General features: G+C 44.4%; 2 protein-coding genes across 2 annotated transcripts; one reads left to right on the forward strand and one right to left on the reverse strand.

The window, feature by feature from the left end:
* Positions 1-2,185: 2,185 nt before the first annotated feature.
* gpr3 (G protein-coupled receptor 3) lies at positions 2,186-4,852 on the reverse strand. The gene is made up of 2 exons (XM_020507278.2): positions 4,585-4,852; positions 2,186-3,712 (listed from the first exon to the last, which is right to left on the reverse strand). Exon 2 carries the CDS (start codon positions 3,692-3,694, stop codon positions 2,693-2,695), a length of 1,002 nt encoding a protein of 333 aa, XP_020362867.2. The 5' UTR covers positions 3,695-3,712; positions 4,585-4,852; the 3' UTR covers positions 2,186-2,692.
* A 2,383-nt stretch (positions 4,853-7,235) lies between these two features.
* On the forward strand, positions 7,236-23,769 carry cd164l2 (CD164 sialomucin-like 2). Its single transcript, XM_031793282.1, has 6 exons — positions 7,236-8,777; positions 13,387-13,473; positions 13,675-13,752; positions 13,866-13,901; positions 14,038-14,185; positions 23,187-23,769. The coding sequence occupies exons 1-6, from the start codon at positions 8,690-8,692 to the stop codon at positions 23,200-23,202; spliced, it is 453 nt and encodes a 150-aa protein (XP_031649142.1). The 5' UTR covers positions 7,236-8,689; the 3' UTR covers positions 23,203-23,769.
* Positions 23,770-24,186: the final 417 nt, after the last annotated feature.

Here is a 24,186-nt window from a genome sequence, read left to right on the forward strand (position 1 = left end):
TATTCACACTGGGTTATAAATATTTAAATCCTCCATTCAAGACACCCAAACCCCTCCCTTTTTTGGGCTCAGGAAAATAACTTCACGTGTGGTGGGTGTGTTTAAGGATAGACACTTTCTCACCACTTTATTTCCCTTAAAACCTTCTGTGGGATATGCACATTGGCAAACAGATGTTGAACCTTTGCTAAAGCCACTTCTCTCACAGCCTTTAGCTTCATGACCACAGGCAGAGGGGAAATGTCAATCATATCAAGCTTGATTGAATACTCATGGTCAAGCTCTTCAACGTGTTCTCTCCACCCACCAGCTACCATCCCATGTACCAGAGCGCTGCTATTGGCGAGGACACTCACACCACTGTTAAGGCTTCAGGTTCTACCAACAAAATACAACCTAGGACTCTGGTACCCCGCAAACCATGATCCGTTTTGTATCTTACATGAGTCAAATGTAATGGAGTCTGTTTCACATATTGTTAGTGGTTGCTGTTCATACAAGGACTTATACATCGTTAGACATGACCGCTTTGTCAACCTGATAGCTAATGAGGTGAGATAGGCAGTAACACCATCAGTGCATATTCCTGCATGTTGATTATGTTTTCTTGTATACCAAATATGTCAGATGTTGTTGTTGCTGCTGGAGGGAGGCCAAAGGGAGGGGTTCAGATAGTGTTGTTGTGAGGGATGCCGGAGGGAGGCGCTGGAGGGAGGCCAGAGGGAGGGGTTCAGATAGTGTTGTTGTGAGGGAGGCTGGAGGGAGGTGCTGGAGGGAGGCCAGAGGGAGGGGTTCAGATAGTGTTGTTGTGAGGGAGGCCGGAGGGAGGTACTGGAGGGAGGCCAGAGGGAGGGATTCAGATAGTGTTGTTGTGAGGGAGGCCGGAGGGTGGTACTGGAGGGAGGCCAGAGGGAGGGGTTCAGATAGTGTTGTTGTGAGGGAGGCTGGAGGGAGGTGCTGGAGGGAGGCCAGAGGGAGGGGTTCAGATAGTGTTGTTGTGAGGGAGGCTGGAGGGAGGTGCTGGAGGGAGGCCAGAGGGAGGGGTTCAGATAGTGTTGTTGTGAGGGAGGCCGGAGGGAGGTGCTGGAGGGAGGCCAGAGGGGGGGGGTTCAGATAGTGTTGTTGTGAGGGAGGCTGGAGGGAGGTACTGGAGGGAGGCTAGAGGGAGGGGTTCAGATAGTGTTGTTGTGAGGGAGGCCGGAGGGAAGTGCTCATATTGGAAGTGGGTTGCTATTTTCACCCGTAAGTGGAGCAGGCCTTTGCTGACAAGTTGCTGAAATACCAGGTTATCAGTGCAAACTTGTAGTGCTGATATTTGGGAGTCTTGGCCATGTACATAGGCTGACAGTGCATGGCCTTCAGCTTGCAGGCCTGCATAGGAAAAAGGCAAAGCAGCTAGCGAGGTACTGCTCTGTGTCAGGTGTCACGGGTAGCCTTTCTGAATGGAGAAGAAGTATCTTTCTGTATCCATGTGTCCATACTGTATATCCGTGGAGGCTGCTGAGGGAAGGACGGCTCATAATAATGGCTGGAACGGCGAAGGAAATGGCAATGTATTTGATACCATTCTACTTATTCTGCTCCAGCCGTTACCACGAGCCCGTCCTCCCCCAGTTAAGGTGCCACCAACCTCTTGTGTTGTATATCCATTACCTATGAAATGTTTGAATCCTTCTCAACTGTAATGTGATTTGTGGATTCATAGAAAATATTTAAAACTTTTGTGTAGGTCAATGGCTTCTCCCACAGGTCCACATTTTTCAGCTTTACAGTCATCCACCATGTTCAAGATCCTCCTGAAAAATAAAAAGATGAGTTGAGCTGGATTGGACACCCTTCAGAAACCGACCACCATCATCACTCGCCAGTCCCTGCCCACTGGTTGAACCAACGTTATGTCCACGTCATTTCAATGAAATTACATCGAACCAACGTGGAATAGACGTTTAATTGACATCTGTCCCAGTGGTTGAAATGAAACCCACAGGGAAAAAGAAACAGAGGGCGACCCAGAAACCCAGAAAGTCCAGGCAGAAATGACTGAGAGCGGCCTCAACTGGTGTGACCTGGGAAAACTTGCTCCAAACCGAGATGCAGGACAATTGTCAATAGGCTTAAGTCAAGTACGTCTGTGTGTGTGTGCGCATGCATGCGTGCGTATAGAAAGAAGGAGACTCCACTTCACTTTTAGTACAAAATAAAGTTGTTTTTATTTAGGAAGTAGAAAAAGACAACATTCATACATTTTATTTTAAAAAACATTAGCAAACTCAAACCTTTTCAGAGATAGTTGAGGTGCCTTTTACAGTATTAGTGCAAACCCTTTATAAGAGTTTAAGAGTCCTTCAAGTTACTCTGCATTTGACCTTTGGATCACCGACAGCAGCATAGTATAGTCCCACCAAGGACCCAGATGAATTACGATAGTTGCACCTCTGTGATTGCATCAGAGTGGATTGTCTTCATGTTAGTTGAGGATGAGGCACATGATGAAATGATACAGTACATCAGGTCTCACAGCCAATGACAGAGCTTATTCCAGCTGACTCCAAGATGGCTGCCTTCTGGAACAGTACATTCTGATTGCTTCTTATCTGAAGTGCAAGTGATGATGAGGATGTGCTATTTGTATGCGTTACAGTTATATGGGACAGTATGTGTGTGTCTATGTGTGTCTATGTGTGTCTCCATCCTACACGTCAACAGGCCCGTGTGTGTTGTGTGTGTGTCTGTGAGGACAGCAGGCGTGCAGCAGCACCTTGCGTATGTCTCTGTTCCTCAGGCTATACAGCAGAGGGTTGAGCAGAGAGTTCCCCGCAGCCGGCACTAACGTAGCGTACGTATACAGGGGCGAGCTAGATGCGTCGCCCAGCAAACCGTAAAGGGCGAAGGGCGTCCAGCAGCTGACAAACACTCCGAGGACTAACAACAGCCTAGATAGGCCCTTCCCCCGGCCCCCGTGCTTGCTGTTGTACGATTGGTCGTCAGGCAGGAAGTGCCTCTGCGTGGCGATGGCATGGGCGTGCCGCCTAGCGACACGGCAGATCCCGGTGTATAGCTGCAGCGTTACCATGATGACCAGCAGGAAGCCGCCACAAAGCAACGACAGGTACGTCCGGGTCAGGGGTCGCGCCACGGAACAGGATGTGATGTCATTGAGGCAGTGCCACCCCAGCATTGGGCCCAAGCCGATCAGACATGACCCCAGCCAGACGAGTGCCAGCAGACCAGCGGCGCATCGACGCGAGTGGCGGGAGCCGTAGGTGAGGGCGTGGCTTAGCGACAGGTAACGGTCCAGCGCCACGCCCATCAGGCTGAGGAGGGAGGCGGTTAGTGATGTCGCCAGAAGCCCTGACGTCATCAGATCTGACCAATCCGTGGGCTCCACACAGAACAGGAAGAGGAAGTGCAGGATCAAGGCCACGCCCGCCAGCAGGTCGGCCAATGCCAGGCTGGCGAGGAGCAGGAAGACAGGAGCACGGAGAGAAGGCGTGGCCAAGATGGCCGCCACTACGATGGTGTTCTCGGACACAATGAGGGTTCCGGAGACGCACAGTGCCACTCCCCATAGGCTGAGAGGAGAGGCCTCAGGAATGGTTGTGGGATCTGATTGGTCCAGCTGGGAAAGGGGCGAAGTCATCCCTGAACCTGAAGACTCCTCGAACCAGATGTCCGAGTCATTCTGGGTCATCATGAGTCACACACACGACACCTGAGAGAGAGCGAGAGAGAGAGAAGACAGAGATGTTAACAAACAATGTCACAGACTAGTAGCAAGTCTCCCTCTCTCTCTGTTCTTGCATGTGGTTTGTTATTGTTACTTAACAGCAGCAGACAGACACCCTGCACTGGGGCTGCATCTACTCTACAGTAGCTTCCTCTCCTCGTCTCTTCTCCTGCATCTCAATAGTTTACAGTAGTTTCCTCTCCTCATCTCCTCTCCTGCATCTCAATAGTCTACAGTGGCTTCCTCTCCTCGTCTCCTCTCCTGCATCTCAATAGTCTACAGTGGCTTCCTTTCCTCGTCTCCTGTCCTGCATCTCGATAGTCTACAGTGGCTTCCTCTCTTGGGTCTTAGGCCACTTCGGCATCTGCCAAAAGGTCTGGGCATTTATGGCACAGGAGGTAGGGAACTTGAACCACAGTGATACTGGTTCATCTCAAAGGAGAGACTTTGCATGCTCCTCACATTACTATGGGACCATTCCATTTCATTGCCTGATATCTACTCTTCTCTCTCCAAAGTGTGCACTTGTTCACTCCCCTCAAGAAATGTAAGAGATATATGATGACGAAGCCCTGTCTAGCCTATATGTATGTCTAGCCAATGCTTTTAAATATACAAGGGGGAGTGAACGAGTACACACTCCAGATAGAAGGTGGAGAAGACAGAATTGGAATGCAGCCCTTCTGGTGTCTCTTCTCCACTCTTCTCCTACTGTGCCTTGTGGTGTGTGGTGTAACAGATGCCCACTAGCTTGGAAAACCATGTCCTCATGCCTTATCTCTGATATAAATTGAGGTTTACATACACTGCCCCCACACACAGACTGACATACAGACAGACAGTACAGAAGATCTTACCTTCTAACAAGACCTTGATCACGATTCTTTCAAATCAGCTCTGTTGACAGAGAATCCAGGAAACTGTGATGCCGTGATGCTGTCTGTGTCCAGCTTGTCTCGTGGTATATCGATGGTCGGTAATATCTCAGTAAGGCTTGTCTGTCCCCATCAGAGTAATAACATATCCTCCTTGCGATTAGGTTGTCTCCGTTTCTCCGGTGGTGAACACCGGAATGACTGGATGGATCTCCTGCGCGAATGTTCCTTCACTAGGGAAGGTCGGACTGACGTCAGTGATGGCAGGCTTTAGCCAATGAGGCGCTCGGAGAGACGGGAGTGTGGGGTGGGATGGGGGGCTCTTGTAGAGTAATTTCATTCAGAAAAATGCGGCAGCTTCCCGCCCCTCCCACTGCGGCTTGCCTCGCGCGCAACTTTTCCTTAAAAATTTCGGACAGGCGCTTCCGAAACTCTCGCATGCACGCACGCACACACACACAAACACACACTCACACACACACCGCAGTAAATATTATTGTAAGTGTAAATGGTTGAGAGCGAGAAAGGGGCGTATAGGAGGGGCTCGCAGCGTAGTGGGGCTCGCACCTAGAGGAGCTGTCCAAGGTTCTGAAACGTAATTGTATGCTAGAATTTGCTTGCATAATCGATTGTTGTCATTTATTGAATAAGACTACAAGAAAACATTTGAGGTCATAAGTGTAGTTGTCTCTGCAGAATTAGAAAAGTTAACAGAAACGTGTACGTCATTCAATAAGCAAGAGCAAAATAGGATCTCAGTGCATGAATAGCCTACATGCAGTGTCCTAAGGTGAGTCACTGGCTAAGCACCCTTTGTCTCGGATGAATCATACATGATAATTTCTTGACCTATATGCGCAAGGCATAGTTCTGAGATATTGAGCATCAAAGTTTTCACATCCCAGAATTCAAGACTGTTTTGTAGTGTTTTGTTTTTTCTTAAAGGTACCTAAAGTGCAGAGTATCAAAATCTTGTAACATTTGTAATCCGTTTTTTTAGGGGGGTGCAATCGCAGATCGATCCTGGCTCCGAAATGTCAGTCTGGGTTCAGCTATAAGGTTCTATATGACACTTCTGAATAGTTAGTCATTTAGTCATTAAGATATTAAGACAACTGTAGCTATTTGAATACATAAATGATAGAATAACACTATTTTACCAATATAGAGTCAGAGCACATTATTAAGAAATGTATTATGATCGTTAGACGAATTACTGTCGTCACTGAACAAGCACATGACAACATCAACTTTCTAGTTGTTCATTTTTTCACTTCAAATTTATTTTTTCAAACATCTATCTTCACAGATATATGAAGAACCATCTAAAGATCAATTAAATATGACTATACAATTGTTGTTTTTAAATGTCAGATAGAACCTTACAGTCCCAAGGTCTCGATTTGAGAAAAAGTGCGTAGGCTATATATATATATATATATCTATCTCTCTCTAGGCCTTGGGTGTTTTGAAAAGCACGAAATTGAACATGTATGGGCATACTATCTATTTTGAAACATGAACAGCTGATTAATGTTGATTGGTTAATAATGTAGGCTATCTGATGAGAGATGATGGATAGATATATCTGGGAAACCCGGTCATGGATGATTTACCTGGCAACTGAGATTCTCGGTTTCCCCGGTAATACAAAACAGCGTGCGTGGGCTGCAGTGGTTGCTGCAATGTGTCTACGTGATTACGCACGGGCCACGGCACTGCGCAGAGAGGGGGACCCTCGTTTTCTCGTTGACATAGAACCATGTAAGGAAACTGACTTCCGGTTCTCTAAGGGAGAAATATATAGCATTACGTCATTTACACATTAGAAGGAAAAACTGAGAGAGGTAGACGAGGGAGAGGGAGATATTATAATTCAGCCAGGCTCCTTTTAAAAAATGTAGAGGCTTGGATCAGAAAACCAGCCATGCAGTGCAACACATCTCCTTCCAATACCGTTGATCAGGCTGTTGATTGTGGCCTGTGGATTTTTGTCCCACTCCTCTTCAAAGGCTGCTCGAAGTTTCTGGATATTGTCGGGAACTTGAACATGCTGTCGTACATGTCGATCCAGAGCATCCCAAACATGCAATGGGTGACATGTCTGGTGAGTATGCAGGCCATGGAACAACATTTTCAGCTTGCAGGAATTGTGTACACATCCTTGCAACACGGGGCCGTGCATTATCATGCTGAAACATGAGGTGAGAGCAGCAGATGACTGGCACAACAATGGGCCTCAGGATCTCATCAAGGTATCACTGTGCATTCAAATTGCCATTGATAAAATGCAATTGTGTTCGTTGTCTGTTATGCCTGCCCATACCATAACCACACCACCACCACGGGGCACTCTGTTCATAACGGGGACATCAGCAAATGGCTCGCACAGTTGAAAATGAGGTTCATCCGTGAAGAGCACACTTCTCCAGCGTGCCAGTGGCCATCGAAGGTGAGCATTTGCCCACTGAAGTCAGTTACGACGCCAAACTGCTGTCAGGTCAAGACCCTGGTGAGGACGACGAGCACGCAGATGAGCTTCTCTGAGATGGTTTCTGACAGTTTGTGCAGAAATGATTTGGTTATGCAAATCCACAGTTTCATCAGCTGTCCGGGTGGCTGGTCTCAGACGATCCCGCAGGTGAAGAAGCCGGATGTGGAGGTCCTGGCTGGACTGGTTACACGTGGTCTGCAGTTGTGAGGCCGGATGGAACTACTGCCAAAATCTCTACAATGATGTTGGAGGTGGCTTATGGTAGAGAAATAAACATTAAATTATCTGGCAACAGCTCTTTTATTTCAGCTCATGAAACATGAGACCAACACTTTTACATTTTTGTTCAGTGTACTTCAGCGTGTTGCACCACAGTAACCCGATGAGCTAAAGCCTAGGCAGCAACAAGGGGAGCTTACGCAAGTGTTCAGGTTTCAGGCGTGATTAACCTCCTAATTAAGTATATGTGGTTCCCCGAACCACCTCTGTTACACTACCTTTTAACACCTAGATGGGATAGATAGAGAGGAGACAGGCAGTAAGATCTGTTCCTTACCGTCTGACTGCTCTCAGGTGGGATTTATTAGCTGTTAACGGGAAGCTCAAGCTCGTGCTCATATGACTGCGGAAATTCCTTGGTTATCTAACAAGCACACATACTGCCTCTCCTCATACACACACACCCATACACACCTCTTTGACGCTCCAGCTCAAATCAATGTGTGAGAGGAGGGAGAGGATGGAGAGGAGGAGAAGGGAGAGGAGGAGAGGAGGTTGGGTTGTGTGTGTGGGAGGAGTGTGTGATGGAGAAGGCATGGGTTTGGTATGAGGTGAAGGTGACAAGTGTTTATTGACTTAAAGCATTATTCATTGCAATGTGTGTGTGTCAATCAACATGTTAATTATAGAGTTAGAAAGCAATGTATAGACAGGAATTAACAACACATTGCATATATACACCACATAAATACGCATTTGACAAAATACACATGTCCTTGTGTGACAGTGTCTATACAGTACCTGTAATATCTGTGTCGGAATGATAATCAGCGTGTGTGGGCACACACACCTGTGTGCGTGTGTGCACATTCCTGTGTGTGTGTGTGCGGGCATATGAGTGTGTGTGCTTGTGTGCCTGTGTGCGTGCTTGTGAGCATGCTTTTGTGTGTGTGTCCTGGGGCTCTGAGGTAAAAAGGTGTCAATCTGTCTCAGTGGTGTGGGTTTCAGGGTGGTGGAGAAGGGGAGGGGGATGGCTAGGTAACCAAGTATACTAGGGTCGAATTACACCGGTTCCTGTCTCTCTCTTTCCCAAATGCAGATAACTCCTCTCCTCTTCATTTAATCTTTTCTAAAGCCTCTGCAAGGGATCTACAACCAACTGAATGAAAGTACTTAATCTTACATTTGGAATGTTCTGAAACATTCTGGAACCTTCTGGAACCTTTAAGAACCTTATGATCCCTGTTGACATCTTGAAGCCACCTGAGGAACTGAAGCTATTTTTTGTTTTTCTCTGACTAGTCTGTGGTCTTTACCTGTCTGTACTGGTCTTTGCTGGTCTGTACTAGTCTGAACTGGTCTGTAGTGGTCAGGATGCGAGGGTTAGAGCTAAAGGCCCTCGGTGCAGCGTTGCTGGTCCTTTCAGTGGTTATCACCTCTCATTGTCAGTCGGACTCTTCAGGTAGGTATGTGAGCATGTTTGTGTGTGTGTTTGTGGTCTGTCACCCTTTGAACTTCCTTCCTGAGTTTAGCTCATTGCCTAGGGTTTAGCTCAATGCCTAGGGTGTAGCTCAGTTCCTAGGGTTTTGGTCGATACTTGGGGATTAGCTTAAAGCCTAAGGTTTAGCTCAATGCCTAGGGTTTAGTTCAATGAGTTTACCTCAATACCTGGGGTTTTAGCTCAATGCATAGAGTTTAGCTCAAAGCCTAGGGTTTAGCTCAGAACCTAGGGTTTAGCTCAAATCCCATAGGTTTAGCTCAATGATTAGGGTTTAGGTCAATGCCTAGGGTTTAGATCATTGCCAAGGGTTTAGCTAAATGAGAGTAGCTTAATGCCTAGGGTATAGCTCAATGCCTAAGGTATAGCTCAATGCCTAGGTTTTAGGTGAATGCCTAGGGTATAGCTCAATGTCTAGGGTGTAGCTCAATGCCTAAGGTATAGCTCAATGCCTGGGTTTTAGATCAATGCCTAGGGATTAGCTAAATCCCTAGGGTTTAGCTCAATTCCAAGGGTTTAGCTCATTGCCTTGGGTTTAGCTCATTGCCTAGGGTTTAGCTCAATGAGTTAAGCTCAATGCCTAGGGTTTAGCTCAATTAGTTTAGCTCAATGCCTAGGGTTTAGCTCAATGCCTAGGGTTGAGCTCAATGCCCAGGGTTTAGCTCAATATCTAGGGGTTAGCTTAATGACATGGGTTTAGATCAATACGTTTAGCTCAATTCCTAGGGTTAGCTCAATATCTAGGGATTTTTTTAACACCTTGGTTTTAGCTCAATACCAAGGGTTTAGCTCAATGCATAGGGTTTAGCTCAATACCTATGGTTTAGCTAAACGCCCAGGGTTAGCTCAATACCTAGGGTTTAGCTCAATGCTTAACCTCAATGCCTGGGGATTAGCTAAATTCCCAGGTTTTTGCTCAATTTATAGGGTTTAGCGCAATGCCTATGGTTTAGTTCAATGCCTAGGCTTAAGCTCAATGCCTAGGGTTTTGCTCAATTCGTTTAGCTCAATGCCTAGGGTTTATCTCAATATCTAGGGTTTAGCTCAAAATCTGACTTTTTAGCTCAGTTCCTAGGCTTTTGTTCAATAACTAGGTTTTTTTTCAACACTTAGGTTTTAGCCAAATACCTAGGATAAGCTCAATGACCAGAGTTGAGCTAAATCCCTAGGGTTTAGTTCAATGCCTAGGGTTTAGCTCACTATCTAGGGTTTAGCTCAATAATTTTAGCCTAATGATTTTAGCTCAATTCCTAGGATTTAGGTTAATGCCTAGGCTTAAGCTCAATGCCTAGGCTATTGCTCAATGCCTACGGTTTAGCTCAATGCCCAGGGTTTAGCTCAATAGCTAGGGTTTAGCTCATTGATTTTAGCCTAATGCCTAGTGTTTAGATCAATGCCTAGGGTTTAGCTCAATTCCTAGGGTTTATGTTGATACTTGGGGTTTTGCTCAATGCATAGGGTTTAGCTTAAGGAATTTAGCTCAATACCTAGGGTATAGCTCAATGCATAGGTTTCAGCTCAGTATCTAGGGTTTAGCTCAATAGGTAAGGTTTAGCTCAATACGTTTTCTCAATGCCTAGGGTTGAGCTCAATGCCTAGGGTTTAGCTAAATACCTATGATTTAGCTCAATATCTAGAGTTTAGCTGAATGAGTTTAGCTCAATGCCTTGGGTTTAGCTCAATGCCTAGGGTTTAGCTCAATACCTAGGTTTTAGCTCAATATCTAGAGTTTAGCTCAATGAGTTTAGCTCAATTCCCTGGGTTTAGCTCAAAGCGTAGGGTTTAGCTCAATGCATAGGGTTAGCCCAATGCCTAGGGTTTAGCTCAAAGCCTACAGGTTTATCTCAATGATTAATGTCTAGCTAATGCCCTGGGTTTAGCTCAACACCTAGGTTTTTAGCTCAATGCATAGGTTTCAGCTCAGTATCTAGGGTTTAGCTCAATAGGTAAGGTTTAGCTCAATAAGTTTTTCTCAATGCCTAGGGTTGAGCTCAATGCCTAGGGTTTAGCTAAATACCTAGGATTTAGCTCACTACCTAGAGTTTAGCTGAATGAGTTTAGCTCAATGCCTTGGGTTTAGCTCAATGCCTAGGGTTTAGCTCAATACCTAGGTTTTAGCTCAATATCTAGAGTTTAGCTCAATGAGTTTAGCTCAATTCCCTGGGTTTAGCTCAATGCATAAGGTTAGCCCAATGCCTAGGGTTTAGCTCAAAGCCTACAGGTTTATCTCAATGATTAATGTCTAGCTAATGCCCTGGGTTTAGCTCAATACCTAGGTTTTAGCTCAATGAATAGGTTTTAGCTCAATGGCTAGGGTTTAGCTCAATACCTAGGGTTTAGCTCAATACCTAGGGTTTAGCTCAATGCCTAGGGTTTAGCTCAACTCCTGGGGTTTAGCTCAATGTCTAGGTTTCAGCTCAGTATCCAGGGTTTAGCTCAATAGGTAAGGTTTAGCTCAATAAGTTTTCTCAATACCTAGGGTTGAGCTCAATGCCTAGGGTTTAGCTAAATACCTATGATTTAGCTCAATATCTAGAGTTTAGCTGAATGAGTTTAGCTCAATGCCTTGGGTTTAGCTCAATACCTAGGGTTTAGCTCAATACCTAGGTTTTAGCTCAATATCTAGAGTTTAGCTCAATGAGTTTAGCTCAATTCCCTGGGTTTAGCTCAAAGCTTAGGGTTTAGCTCAATGCATAGGGTTAGCCCAATGCCTAGGGTTTAGCTCAAAGCCTACAGGTTTATCTCAATGATTAATGTCTAGCTAATGCCCTGGGTTTAGCTCAACACCTAGGTTTTTAGCTCAATGCATAGGTTTCAGCTCAGTATCTAGGGTTTAGCTCAATAGGTAAGGTTTAGCTCAATAAGTTTTTCTCAATGCCTAGGGTTGAGCTCAATGCCTAGGGTTTAGCTAAATACCTATGATTTAGCTCAATATCTAGAGTTTAGCTGAATGAGTTTAGCTCAATGCCTTGGGTTTAGCTCAATGCCTAGGGTTTAGCTCAATACCTAGGTTTTAGCTCAATATCTAGAGTTTAGCTCAATGAGTTTAGCTCAATTCCCTGGGTTTAGCTCAATGCATAGGGTTAGCCCAATGCCTAGGGTTTAGCTCAAAGCCTACAGGTTTATCGCAATGATTAATGTCTAGCTAATGCCCTGGGTTTAGCTCAACACCTAGGTTTTAGCTCAATGCATAGGTTTTAGCTCAATGGCTAGGGTTTAGCTCAATACCTAGGGTTTAGCTCAATACCTAGGGTTTAGCTCAATGCCTAGGGTTTAGCTCAACTCCTGGGGTTTAGCTCAATGTCTAGGGTTTCGCTCAATGCCTCGGGTTTAGCTCAATGATTAGGGATTAGTTCAATTCCTGGGATTTAGCTCAATGCCAAGGGTTTAGCTTAATACCTTGGGTTTAGCTCAACACCTAGGTTTTAGCTCAATCCCCAGGGTTTAGCTCAATAAGTTTAGCTCAATGAGTTTAGCTCAATTCCTAGGGTATAGCTCAATGCCTAGGGTACAGCTAAATTCCTAGGGTTTTGCTCAGACCCTAGGGTTTAGCTCAATGCCTAGTGTTTAGCTCAATCACTAGGGTTTATTTCAATGCTTTGGGTTTAGCTCAATGCCATGGGTTTAGCTCAATGCCTATGGTTTAGCTCAATGCCTAGGGTTTAGCTCAAAGCCTAGGGCTTAGCCCAATGCCCAGGGTTTAGGTCGATGCCTAGGGTTTAGCTCAATGCCTAGGGTTTAGCTCAATGTCTCGGGTTTAGCTCAATGTCTTGGGTTTAGCTCAATGCCTTGGGTTTATCTCAACTCCTGGGGTTTAGCTCAATGTCTAGGGTTTAGCTCAATGCCTAAGGTTTAGCTCAATGATTAGGGATTAGCTCAAATCCTAGGGTTTAGCTCAATGCCAAGAGTTTAGCTCATTGCCTAGGGTTTATCTCAATGAGTTTAGCTCAATGCCTAGGGTTTAGCTCAATACCTAGTGTTTAGCTCAACACCTAGGTTTGAACTCAATCCTTAGGGTTTAGCTCAATGTCTAGAGTTTTGCTCAATGCCTAGGGTTTAGCTCAATATATTGGGTTTAGCCCAATACCTGAGGTTTTGCTCAACGAGTTTAGCTCAATCCCTAGGGTTTAGCTCAATGCCGAGGGTTTAGCTCAATGCCTAGGGTTTAGCTCAATGCCTAGGGTTTAGCTCAATGACTTGGGTTTAGCCCAATGCCTCGGGTTTAGCCCAATACCCAGGGTTGATCTCAAAGCCTAGGGTTTAGCTCAATTCCTAGGGTTTAGCTCGATGCCTAGGGTTTAGCTCAATGAGTGTAGCTCAATGCCTAGGATTTAAGTGAATCCTAGGTTTTAGCTCATTTAGTCTTTTTCTGTGTTCCCCTCCCCATCTACTATTGGTTGTATTTGTTGGATGAGAAAAAACCATTTGCGACAAAATATTTTGTGACTAAAGTTCAATTTATCTTGAATGATTCATTGATTCCTGTTATGAGGAAAGCAGAGGTCCGCCCTGAGTGTGTTTATGTGTGTTATTCTGCACTGGCTGATTGATTGACAACTGTTGCCTCCAATAGACTGCTCCCAGGCTGAGTCATGTGACCTGTGTGTCGGAGACTCCACCTTAAATCTGACTGGCTGTGTCTGGAGGGTCTGCGGGAACAGTGAGACACACACACACACACACACACACACACACACACACACACACACACACACACACACACACACACACACACACACACACACACACACACACACACACACAGGTAAGACAACCCTCCAGGTCTTTACCAGATGATTAAATTATTCAGTGTGTCAGGATCTGACCTACACACACACACCATCCCTCCTCTCTCTCGTAGGTAATGATACTGGGTGTGTATCAGATCAGGGTGATTCTCAGAACTGTAATGTGACAAACGACCCAGCCATGTGCACAGGTGAGTAACACACACACACACACGCACACACACACACACAAAATAGACAATGTGAGTAAAAACTATTCGCTAAATAAAAATAACATTGATTACATTTCCTTATGTGTTTTTAGTCATGGAGATAGCGGAAGAAGGTGAAGGGGACTCAGGTGATATTAAACTCAACATTCCATCACTTTATCCATCCCTTATTGATCTCTCTATTATTACTCATCCCTCTCCCCCTCTCTCTCTTCCCATATCTCTCCTTCTCTCCCCCCCTCCCCATATATCTCTGCCTGTCAGATGAGTCTCCTCCAGAGCCATCAGAGTTCTCCCAGGCCAGCTTTGACATGTCCAGTTTCATAGGAGGCATCATCCTGGTGTTGTGTGTACAGGCTGGGGGATTCTTCGCCATGCGCTTCCTCAAGAAAGATACCACCTACGACCCCATGTGAGTGTGTGTGTGTGTGTGTGTGTATGTGTGTGTGTGTGTGTGTGTGTGTGTGTGTGTGTGTGTGTGTGTGTGTGTGTGTGTGTGTGTGTGTGTGTGTGTGTGTGTGTGTGTGTGTGTGTGTGTGAGAGAGAGAGAGAGAGCAAGAGACAATTAGGCAAATTCAATCCCTTTTAGACAACTTCCTGGGCAAAACTTTCCATTGTAATACTGAAGTTGTAAACTTGACAGTAGAAAACCTAAACAGTACATTTGACCTCAGCTTCACTATCAAATCTAAAAATGTCAAACAGAAAACCCGAAGAAAATTAACAACAATGACAAATGGTTTGATGAAGAATGCAAAAACCTAAGAAAGAAATTGAGAAAACTATCCAACCAAAAACAGAGACCCAGAAAACCTGAGCCTACACCTTCACTATGGTGAATCACTAAAACAATACAGAAATACACTACAGAAAAAGAAGGAACAGCACGTCAGAAATCATCTCATTGTAATTTAAGAATCCATAGAATCTAACCACTTCTGGGAAAATTGGAAAACACTAAACAAACAACAACATGAAGAGTTATCTGTCCAAAACGGAGATGTATTGATAAACCACTTCTCCAATCTTTTTGGCTCAATAACAAAGAACAAACAGTAAAAAAATATACATGATCAAATACAAATCATAGAATCAACTATTAAAGACTACCAGAAGTCACTGGATTCTCCAATGACTTTGAATGAACTACAACACAAAATGCAAACCCTCCAACCCAAAAAGGCCTGTGGTGTTGATAGTATCCTCAATGAAATGATGAAATATACATACCACAAATTTCAATTGGCTATACTTAAAGTCTTTAACATCATCCTTAGCTCTGGCATCTTCCCTAGTATTTGGAAGCAAGGACTGATCACCCCAATCCACAAAATTGGAGACAAATTTGACCCCAATAACTACCATGGGATATCCGTCAACGGCAACCTTGGGAAAATCATCTGCATTATCAATAACAGCAGACTCGTACATTTCCTCAGTGAAAACAATGCACTGAGCAAATGTCAAATTGTCTTTTTACCAAATTACCATATGACAGACCACGTATTCACCATGCACACCCTAATTGACAAACAAACAAAACAAAACAAAACAAAGACAAAGTCTTCTCATGCTTTGTTGATTTCAAAAAAACTTTTGACTAAATTTGGCATGAGGGTCTGCTATACAAATTGATGGAAAGTGGTGTTTGGAAAAAAAGGTGATGTGACTATCATTAATGTGATGACTGCTATTTACCGAATATTTACCTACTACGTTTACTTATTACTCAATTAAATTAATCATGTAACAATTAACTCATTCGGAATTTGGAGCACCACGGGAACAGTTGTTTACCGAGTTACTATCTCCTGAATTAAACTCTAAAGATTATCTAAATTTCTCTTACATCAATTATAGACAAATATGAATTATTACCTCATCAGTCACATTCTGAATGTCGCATAAACCTTGGAAATCTGCACGAACTCTAACCTAAGTGATGAATCAGCGATACACAAATTGGCTTAATTATTTATCAACTAAATCATCACACCAAATACGTAAACACACATACAATGAAAACAGGTCCCTAGTCGACTAACAAAAGCATGACCGTTTGGTTATGCAATGGAAAGGGAGGGACAAAGAGTCAACTTATCATACATATGGAAACTGTGCTCACTGTAACCAGAATACAGAATACCAGCACACTAACAACCACAGAAATGCAATATATATTTACGTGTAGATGTCTTTCTCTGTCGTCACCACTTGATCCATCTATGGGAAGTGGTTTGATGTAAGTCTCTGGTTTTCCACCATAGGTTACAATGTCCTTCTTAGTTGTAGACTTCTTTTCTTCTGGAGTGTTCATTAGAATAGGTACTTCAGATGTACCACACACAGTGTTCATTAGAATAGGTACTTCAGATGTACCACACACAGTGTTCTGAGGGATCTATTTATTTAACAAGGCAAGTCTGTTTAGAGCAAATTCTTAATTACAATGACGGTCTACCAGGGAACAGTGGGTTAACTGCCTTGTTCAGGGGCAGAACGATAGGTTTTTACCTTGTCAGCTCGGGGATTCAATCTAGCAACCTTTCTGTTACTGTCCCAACGTTCTAACCACTAGGCTATCTGCCGCCCCTTCTTCTCTCTTGTCTTTGGTCAAAATGTCCTAGACTACTTTACATGCACGGCTGCAGACGGTGCATGTTTCAGTCTAGTGTACAAAGTTCTAAACGTTTCAACGTGTGGACCATGGCCTCACATTCTCTGGTCTCAATGGTTGATTATTCAGGGTACAGCTAGGATCACAGCAACCCGGCATGTTTTGGTCTAATATAAATTTTGTTAGCAAGTCCTTTTAAGCACTCTGATCTTAGGGGCATTCCAACATGCCGACGCAATGTCTGTGCTCACGTGGGCGTGGTTACTGACTGGGCCTATGTTTATATGAAAAGTCATTATCTCATTTAGAAGGCTAAAATCAAAGTTCTATCTTTTCAAAAATAGTTTCATATTTAATCATATAATTTCTACAACATGTAGCTGTAAATCTGACATATACAGTGTGAAAGCTCTTAATGTTACAATATTTCTGTTATAAGGTCTTGCTGATCATTTTAATGACATCACAAAATATTCATTTTCCATATTCCATCTCTCATCATTCGGATGTTGAAATATATTGTCCCAGTGTCCATTGTTTGATGGTAAAATTTTGGCGGCAAAGTCTCTCTGTCTAACAAAGTATTTTCGGTCTTCCCATACTGCAGAGCCAAAGGGAAAGTGTCTGCAAGGTATTTAAGTAATAAAACAGGCCAACCCCCCACCCCCCTCCTCTCCTGTTGGAGGGGAGGGGGCTATCCTCAAACATTTGCCAAGCTGATGGGTCCTTTGTATTTTCGGTCTTCCCATACTGCAGAGCCAAAGGGAAAGTGTCTGCAAGGTATTTAAGTAATAAAACAGGCCAACCCCCCACCCCCCTCCTCTCCTGTTGGAGGGGAGGGGGCTATCCTCAAACATTTGCCAAGCTGATGGGTCCTTTGGATCCTCACCAAGGAGAGAGAGTCATGACACATACGAAATGATAAAATCCATCTACACAAACAACAAGTGTGCGGTTAACTTCTTGGTGACTGGGGGGCAGTGTTGAGTAGCTTGACTGAATAAGGTGCCCAGAGTAAACTACCTGCTACTCAGAATATGCATATAATGCCTGCTACTAGAATATGCATATAATTAGTATATTCGGATAGAAAACACTTTGAAGTTTCTAAAACTGTTTGAATAATGTCTGTGAGTACAACAGAACTCGTATGGCAGGCGAAAACCTGAGAAAAATCCAACCAGGATGTGGGAAATCTAAGATTTGTAGGTTTTCAACTAACAGCCTATCGAAGATACAGTGGGATATTGGCCATGTTGCACTTACTAAGGTTTCCACTAGATGTCAACGAGAATTTTATCTTTAAATGTTGTAAAATACTTGTATGCTTGAGGAATTTTAATTATGAGATTTTTGTTGTTCTGAATTTGGCGCCCTGCACTTTCACTGGCTGTTGGCGGTGTGGGACGCTACCGCCCCGAATATCCCAGAGAGGTTCAAAGTTATTTCCACAGGGCCGTGGGGTGAGACAGGGATGCAGCTTAAGTCCAACCCTCTTCAACATATATCAACAAATTGGCGAGGGCACTAGAACAGTCTGCAGCACCCGACCTCACCCTACTAGAATCTGAAGTCAAATGTCTACTGTTTGCTGATGATCTGGTGCTTCTGTCCCCAACCAAGGAGAGCCTAGAGCAGCACCTAGATGCTTCTGCACAAATTCTGTCAAACCTGGGCCCTGACAGTAAATCTCAGTAAGAGAAAAATAATGGTGTTCCAAAAAAGGTCCAGTTGCCAGGACCACAAATATAAATTCCATCTAGACACTATTGCCCTAGAGCACACAAAAAACTACACATACCTCTGCCTTAACATCAGTGCCACAGGTAAATTCCACAAAGCTGTGAATGAGCTGAGAGACAAGGCAAGAAGGGTGTTCTATGCCATCAAAAGGAACATAATGTAACATTGTGCGCTGAGAGTTGAGAAGCAAGTTCAGGGAGTGAGTGTTTTAATAAACACAACATAACAAACACAACACAACAAAATAAGAAACACGAACAACGCACAGACATGACGATCCCGGGGATCAGAAGCGGACCAGTCACCTCTGCTGAGGCGTGGGAAACCTGTCAGTCCGGCTGAGATGCGGGAGAATGGCGACCTAGAGCCCTGGAGAGAGAGCATACGTGATGGTACCCCCTCCCCGGCGCGTTCGGCTCCAGCCACAGGACGCCAACCAAAGGGATGATCCTGAGGATCAGGAGCGGACCGGTCACCACTGCTGATGCGAGGGAACCTGACAGACCGGCTGAGGCAGGGGAGCATGGCAAACCGGCTGAAGCATGAGAGCCTGATGAGCCGGTGGAAGCAGGGGAGCCTGGCGATCTGTCTGAGGCATGAGAGCCTGTAGCGGTTCCCGGACCCTACGTCATTCCCGCTGAAAAAAAAAACACTCCCTGATGCTTCCCTTAGGTGAGACGTTATTTTGTAACGTTGTTTGCTGAGAGTCGGGAAGCAAGTTCAGGGAGTGAGTGTTTTAATAAATAAACACAACATAATACAAAATAAGAAACACGAACAACGCACAGAAACAGAAACAATAATGCCTGGGGAAGGAACCAAAGGGAGTGACATATATAGGGAAGGTAATCAGGGAAGTGATGGAGTCCAGGTGCGCGTAACAATGGTGACAAGTGTGCACCATAACGAGCAGCCTGGTGACCTAGAGGCTGGAGAGGGAGCACACCTGACACATAAAATTCGACATACAGATTATGATCTGGCTAAAAAATACTTTAATCAGTTATAGAACCCATTGCCCTTTTGCACGCCCAATTTTTCAGTTTTTGATTTGTTAAAAAAGTTTGAAATATCCAATAAATGTCGTTCCACTTCATGATTGTGTCCCACTTGTTGTTGATTCTTCACAAAAAAATACAGTTTTATATCTTTATGTTTGAAACCTGAAATGTGGCAAAAGGTCGCAAAGTTCAAGGGGGCCGAATACTTTCGCAAGGCACTGTATGTGGCAGGGTCTACAGTCAATCACGGACTACAAAAAGAAAACCAGCCCCGTCGCGGACCACGATGTCTTGCTCCCAGACAAACTAAACAATTTACTTGCTCGCTTTGAGGACAATTCAGTGCCAACGACACGGCCCGCTACCAAAACCTGTGGGCTCTCCGTCACTGCAGCCAACGTGAGTAAAACATTTAAACGTGTTGACCCTCGCAAGGCTGCCGGCCCAGACGGCATCCCTAGCTTCGTCCTCAGAGCATGTGCAGACCAGCTGGCTGGTATGTTTACGGACATATTCAATCAATCCTTATCCCAGTCTGCTGTTCCCACATTCTTCAAGAGGGCCACCATTGTTCCTGTTCGCAAGAAAGCTAAGGTAACTGAGCTAAATGACTATTGCCCCGTAGCACTCACTTCCGTCATCATGAAGTGCTTTGAGAGACTAGTCAACGACCATATCACCTCCACCCTACCTGACACCCTAGACCCACTCCAATTTTCTTACCGCCCCAATAGGTCCACAGACGACGCAATCACAATCACACTGCACACTGTCCTAACCCATCTGGACAAGAGGAATACCTATGTAAGAATGCTGTTCATTGACTACAGCTCAGCATTTAACACCATAGTACACTCCAAACTCATCATTATGCTCGAGACCCTGGGTCTCGACCCCGCCCTGTGCAACTGGGTCCTGGACTTCCTGACGGGCCGTCCCCAGGTGGTGAGGGTAGGAACAACATCTCCACCCTGCTGATCCTCAACACTGGGGCCCACAAGGGTGCGTTCTCAGCCCTCTCCTGTACTCTTTGTTCACCCATGACTGCGTGGCCATGCACGCCTCCAACTCAATCATCAAGTTTGCAGACGACACTGCAGTGGTAGGCTTGATTACCAACAACGACGAGACGGCCTACAGGGAGGAGGTGAGAGCCCTCGGAGTGTGTTGTCAGGAAAATAACCTCACACTCAATGTCAACAAAACAAAGGAGATGATCGTGGACTTCAGGAAACAGCAGAGGGAGCAGCCCCCTATCCACATCGACGACACAGTAGTGGAGAAGGCGGAAAGTTTTAAGTTCCTCGGCGTACACATCACGGACAAACTGAAATGGTCCACCCACACAGACAGCGTGGTGAAGAAGGCGCAGCAGTGCCTCTTCAACCTCAGGAGGCTGAAGAAATTCGGCTTGTCACCAAAAACACAAACAAACTTTTACAGATGCACAATCAAGAGCATCCTGTCGGGCTGTATCACCGCCTGGTGCGGCAACTGCTCCACCCACAACCGTAAGGCTCTCCAGAGGATAGTGAGGTCTGCACAACGCATCACCGGGGGCAAACTACCTGCCCTCCAGGACACCTACACCACCCGATGTCACAGGAAGGCCAAAAAGATCATCAAGGACAACAACCACCCGAGCCACTGCCTGTTCACCCCGCTATCATCCAGAAGGCGAGGTCAGTACAGGTGCATCAAAGCTGGGACCGAGAGACTAAAAAACAGCTTCTATCTCAAGGCCATCAGACTGTTAAACAGCCATCACTAACGTTGAGTGGCTACTGCCAAAATACTGACTCATCTCTAGCCACTTTAATAATTAAAAATTGGATGGAATAAATGTATCACTAGCCAATTTAAACAATGCCACTTATATAATGTTTACATACCCTACATCACTCATCTCATATGTACAGTGGGGCAAAGTATTTAGTATTTAGTCAGCCACCAATTGTGCAAGTTCTCCCACTTAAAAAGATGAGAGAGGCCTGTAATTTTCATCATAGGTACACTTCAACTATGACAGACAAAATGAGAAAAAAAATCCAGAAAATCACATTGTAGGATTTTTTATGAATTTATTTGCAAATTATGGTGGAAAATAAGTATTTGGTCAATAACAAAAGTTTATCTCAATACTTTGTTATATACCCTTTGTTGGCAATGACAGAGGTCAAATGTTTTCTGTAAGTCTTCACAAGGTTTTCACACACTGTTGCTGGTATTTTGGCCCATTCCTCCATGCAGATCTCCTCTAGAGCAGTGATGTTTTGGGGCTGTTGCTGGGCAACACGGACTTTCAACTCCCTCCAAAGATTTTCTATGGGGTTGAGATCTGGAGACTGGATAGGCCACTCCAGGACCTTGAAATGCTTCTTACGAAGCCACTCCTTCGTTGCTCGGGCGGTGTGTTTGGGTTCATTGTCATGCTGAAATACCCAGCCACGTTTCATCTTCAATGCCCTTGCTGATGGAAGGAGGTTTTCACTCAAAATCTCACAATACATGGCCCCATTCATTCTTTCCTTTACACGGATCAGTCGTCCTGGTCCCTTTGCAGAATAACAGCCCCAAAGCATGATGTTTCCACCTTCTATTTTGGTTTCATCTGACCATATGACATTCTCCCAATCTTCTTCTGGATCATCCAAATGCTCTCTAGCAAACTTCAGACGGGCCTGGACATGTACTGGCTTAAGCAGGGGGACACGTCTGGCACTGCAGGATTTGAGTCCCTGGCGGCGTAGTGTGTTACTGATGGTAGGCTTTGTTACTTTGGTCCCAGCTCTCTGCAGGTCATTCACTAGGTCCCCCCGTGTGGTTCTGTGATTTTTGCTCACCGTTCTTGTGATCATTTTGACCCCACGGGGTAAGATCTTGCATGGAGCCCCAGATCGAGGGAGATTATCAGTGGTCTTGTATGTCTTCCATTTCCTAATAATTGCTCCCACAGTTGATTTCTTCAAACCAAGCTGCTTACCTATTGCAGATGCAGTCTTCCCAGCCTGGTGCAGGTCTACAATTTAGTTTCTGGTGTCCTTTGACAGCTCTTTGGTCTTGGCCATAGTGGAGTTTGGAGTGTGACTGTTTGAGGTTGTGGACATGTGTCTTTTATACTGATAACAAGTTCAAACAGGTACCATTAATACAAGTAACGAGTGGAGGACAGAGGAGCCTCTTAAAGAAGAAGTTACAGGTCTGTAAGAGCCAGAAATCTTGCTTGTTTGTAGGTGACCAAATACTTATTTTCCACCATAATTTGCAAATAAATTCATTAAAAATCCTACAATGTGATTTTCTGGATTTTTTTCTCATTTTGTCTGTCATAGTTGAAGTGTACCTATGATGAAAACTACAGGCCTCTCTCATCTTTTTAAGTGGGAGAACTTGCACAATTGGTGGCTGACTAAATACTTTTTTGCCCCACTGTATATACTGTACTCTATACCATTTACTGCATCTTGCCTATGCCGTTTGGCCATCGCTCATCCATATATTTTTATGTACATATTCTTATTAATTCCTTTACACTTGTGTGTATAAGGTAGTTGTTGTGAAATTCCTAGATTACTTGTTAGATATTACTGCATGGTTGGAACTAGAAGCATAAGCATTTCGCTACACTCACATTAACATCTGCTTACCTATGTGTATGTGACAAATAAAATTTGATTTGATTTGAAATGGCAACCAGTGAAGAACAACACCATTGTAAATACAACCCATATTTATGTTTATTTATTTTACCTTTTGTACTTTAACTATTTGCACATAATATAACATTTGAAATATCTTTATTCTTTTGGAGTGTAATGTTTACTGTTAATTTGTATTGTTCATTTCACTTTTGTTTATTATCTCATTCACTTGCTTTGGCAATGTTAACATATGTTTCCCATACCAATAAAGCCCTTAAATTGAAATTTAAAAATTGAGAGAGAGAGAGTGTGTGTGTGTGTTTGCATCACAGTGACATCTAGAGAGCTGAAGTAATATAATAGGCTGAACAATAATCTCTGTCTCTCTTTCTCTCTCTCTCCCCTCCACAGAGAGCAGCCAGCCTAGAGGAGAGGAGAGAGAGAAGAGGAGGACAGTGAAAGATGAAGGAGGGAGGGATGAGGGGGAGCTGTGACTCACCATGCTGTCACGATGCTTTGCATGACGTCAATCTACCATACTCCAGTGCGTGTTATACTTTTTTGTGTGTCCCAGATGTGCACCTGTCGGTCATTTTGTTTGTTTGACTGACCGTCCATTATGTTGTGTAACTCCTGTTTGTGTGTGTGTGTGTGCCCATGTGTGTGTGTGCCCATGTGTGTGTGTGCCCACGTGTGTGTGTGTGTGTGTGTGTGCCCATGTGTGTGTGTGCCCATGTGTGTGTGTGTGTGTGTGTGTGTGTATTCCCTTTTTCCTGTCAGTTGGCCTAAATGCCTTCTGAATTTACAGTTGGCAAATAGTATTGTCTTAGAAGGTTGTAGTTATGTGAATGTGTAATGATTTTCAATCTTGTTTAAACATGTTCATTAATTTGTGTTGTTGAACTGGTTTGGCTTGAGCTGCGTTCAGGAGGGAGGGATCTGGGATCTGTTCTGTTGTTGTGTTGTTTATGAAAATAAAGATCATGCAAAATAATAGGTTTATGTGAGTGTGTGTGTGTGTGTGTGTGTGTGAGAGAGTGAAATAAAGAGGGAGAGAGAGTGAGTTAAAAAGGAGTGTGTGTGTGTTTAGATGTGATGATACGGATATGAAGTGACATTGAGCTGGGTGTGTCTGGGTTCCTCAACATGAGGCTAGTAGAGCTGGGTGTGTCTGTGTGCCTCAACATGAGGATAGTAGAGGGAACAGAGCCTGGATCGGAGAACAGTTGCCAGGTTCAGTTGGACAAAAATTAGAAAGTCCAGTTGGTACCTCCCTGTTTCATTCCATTTCAAAACACTTTGTCCCGTTTAGTGCCCACTGAACATGACCCAGTCCTGGTGCTATTGGTTGGTTGACTGGTTGGTTGATCAGTGGGTGGTTGGTTGGCTGGCTGGCTGATTGGCTGGCTGG

This window comes from Oncorhynchus kisutch, linkage group LG17 (assembly GCF_002021735.2).
Source record: "Oncorhynchus kisutch isolate 150728-3 linkage group LG17, Okis_V2, whole genome shotgun sequence".
Taxonomy (NCBI): Eukaryota; Metazoa; Chordata; class Actinopteri; order Salmoniformes; family Salmonidae; genus Oncorhynchus; species Oncorhynchus kisutch.

Excerpts from the sequence above, each read along its gene's own strand:
- gpr3 (XM_020507278.2), bottom strand. The coding sequence starts at position 3,694 with ATGATGACCCAGAATGACTCGGACATCTGGTTCGAGGAGTCTTCAGGT.
- cd164l2 (XM_031793282.1), top strand. The coding sequence starts at position 8,690 with ATGCGAGGGTTAGAGCTAAAGGCCCTCGGTGCAGCGTTGCTGGTCCTT. Across the intron at positions 8,778-13,386 it reads TTGTCAGTCGGACTCTTCAG|ACTGCTCCCAGGCTGAGTCA; the intron begins GTAGGTATGTGA and ends TGCCTCCAATAG. Across the intron at positions 13,902-14,037 it reads AGAAGGTGAAGGGGACTCAG|ATGAGTCTCCTCCAGAGCCA; the intron begins GTGATATTAAAC and ends TCTGCCTGTCAG.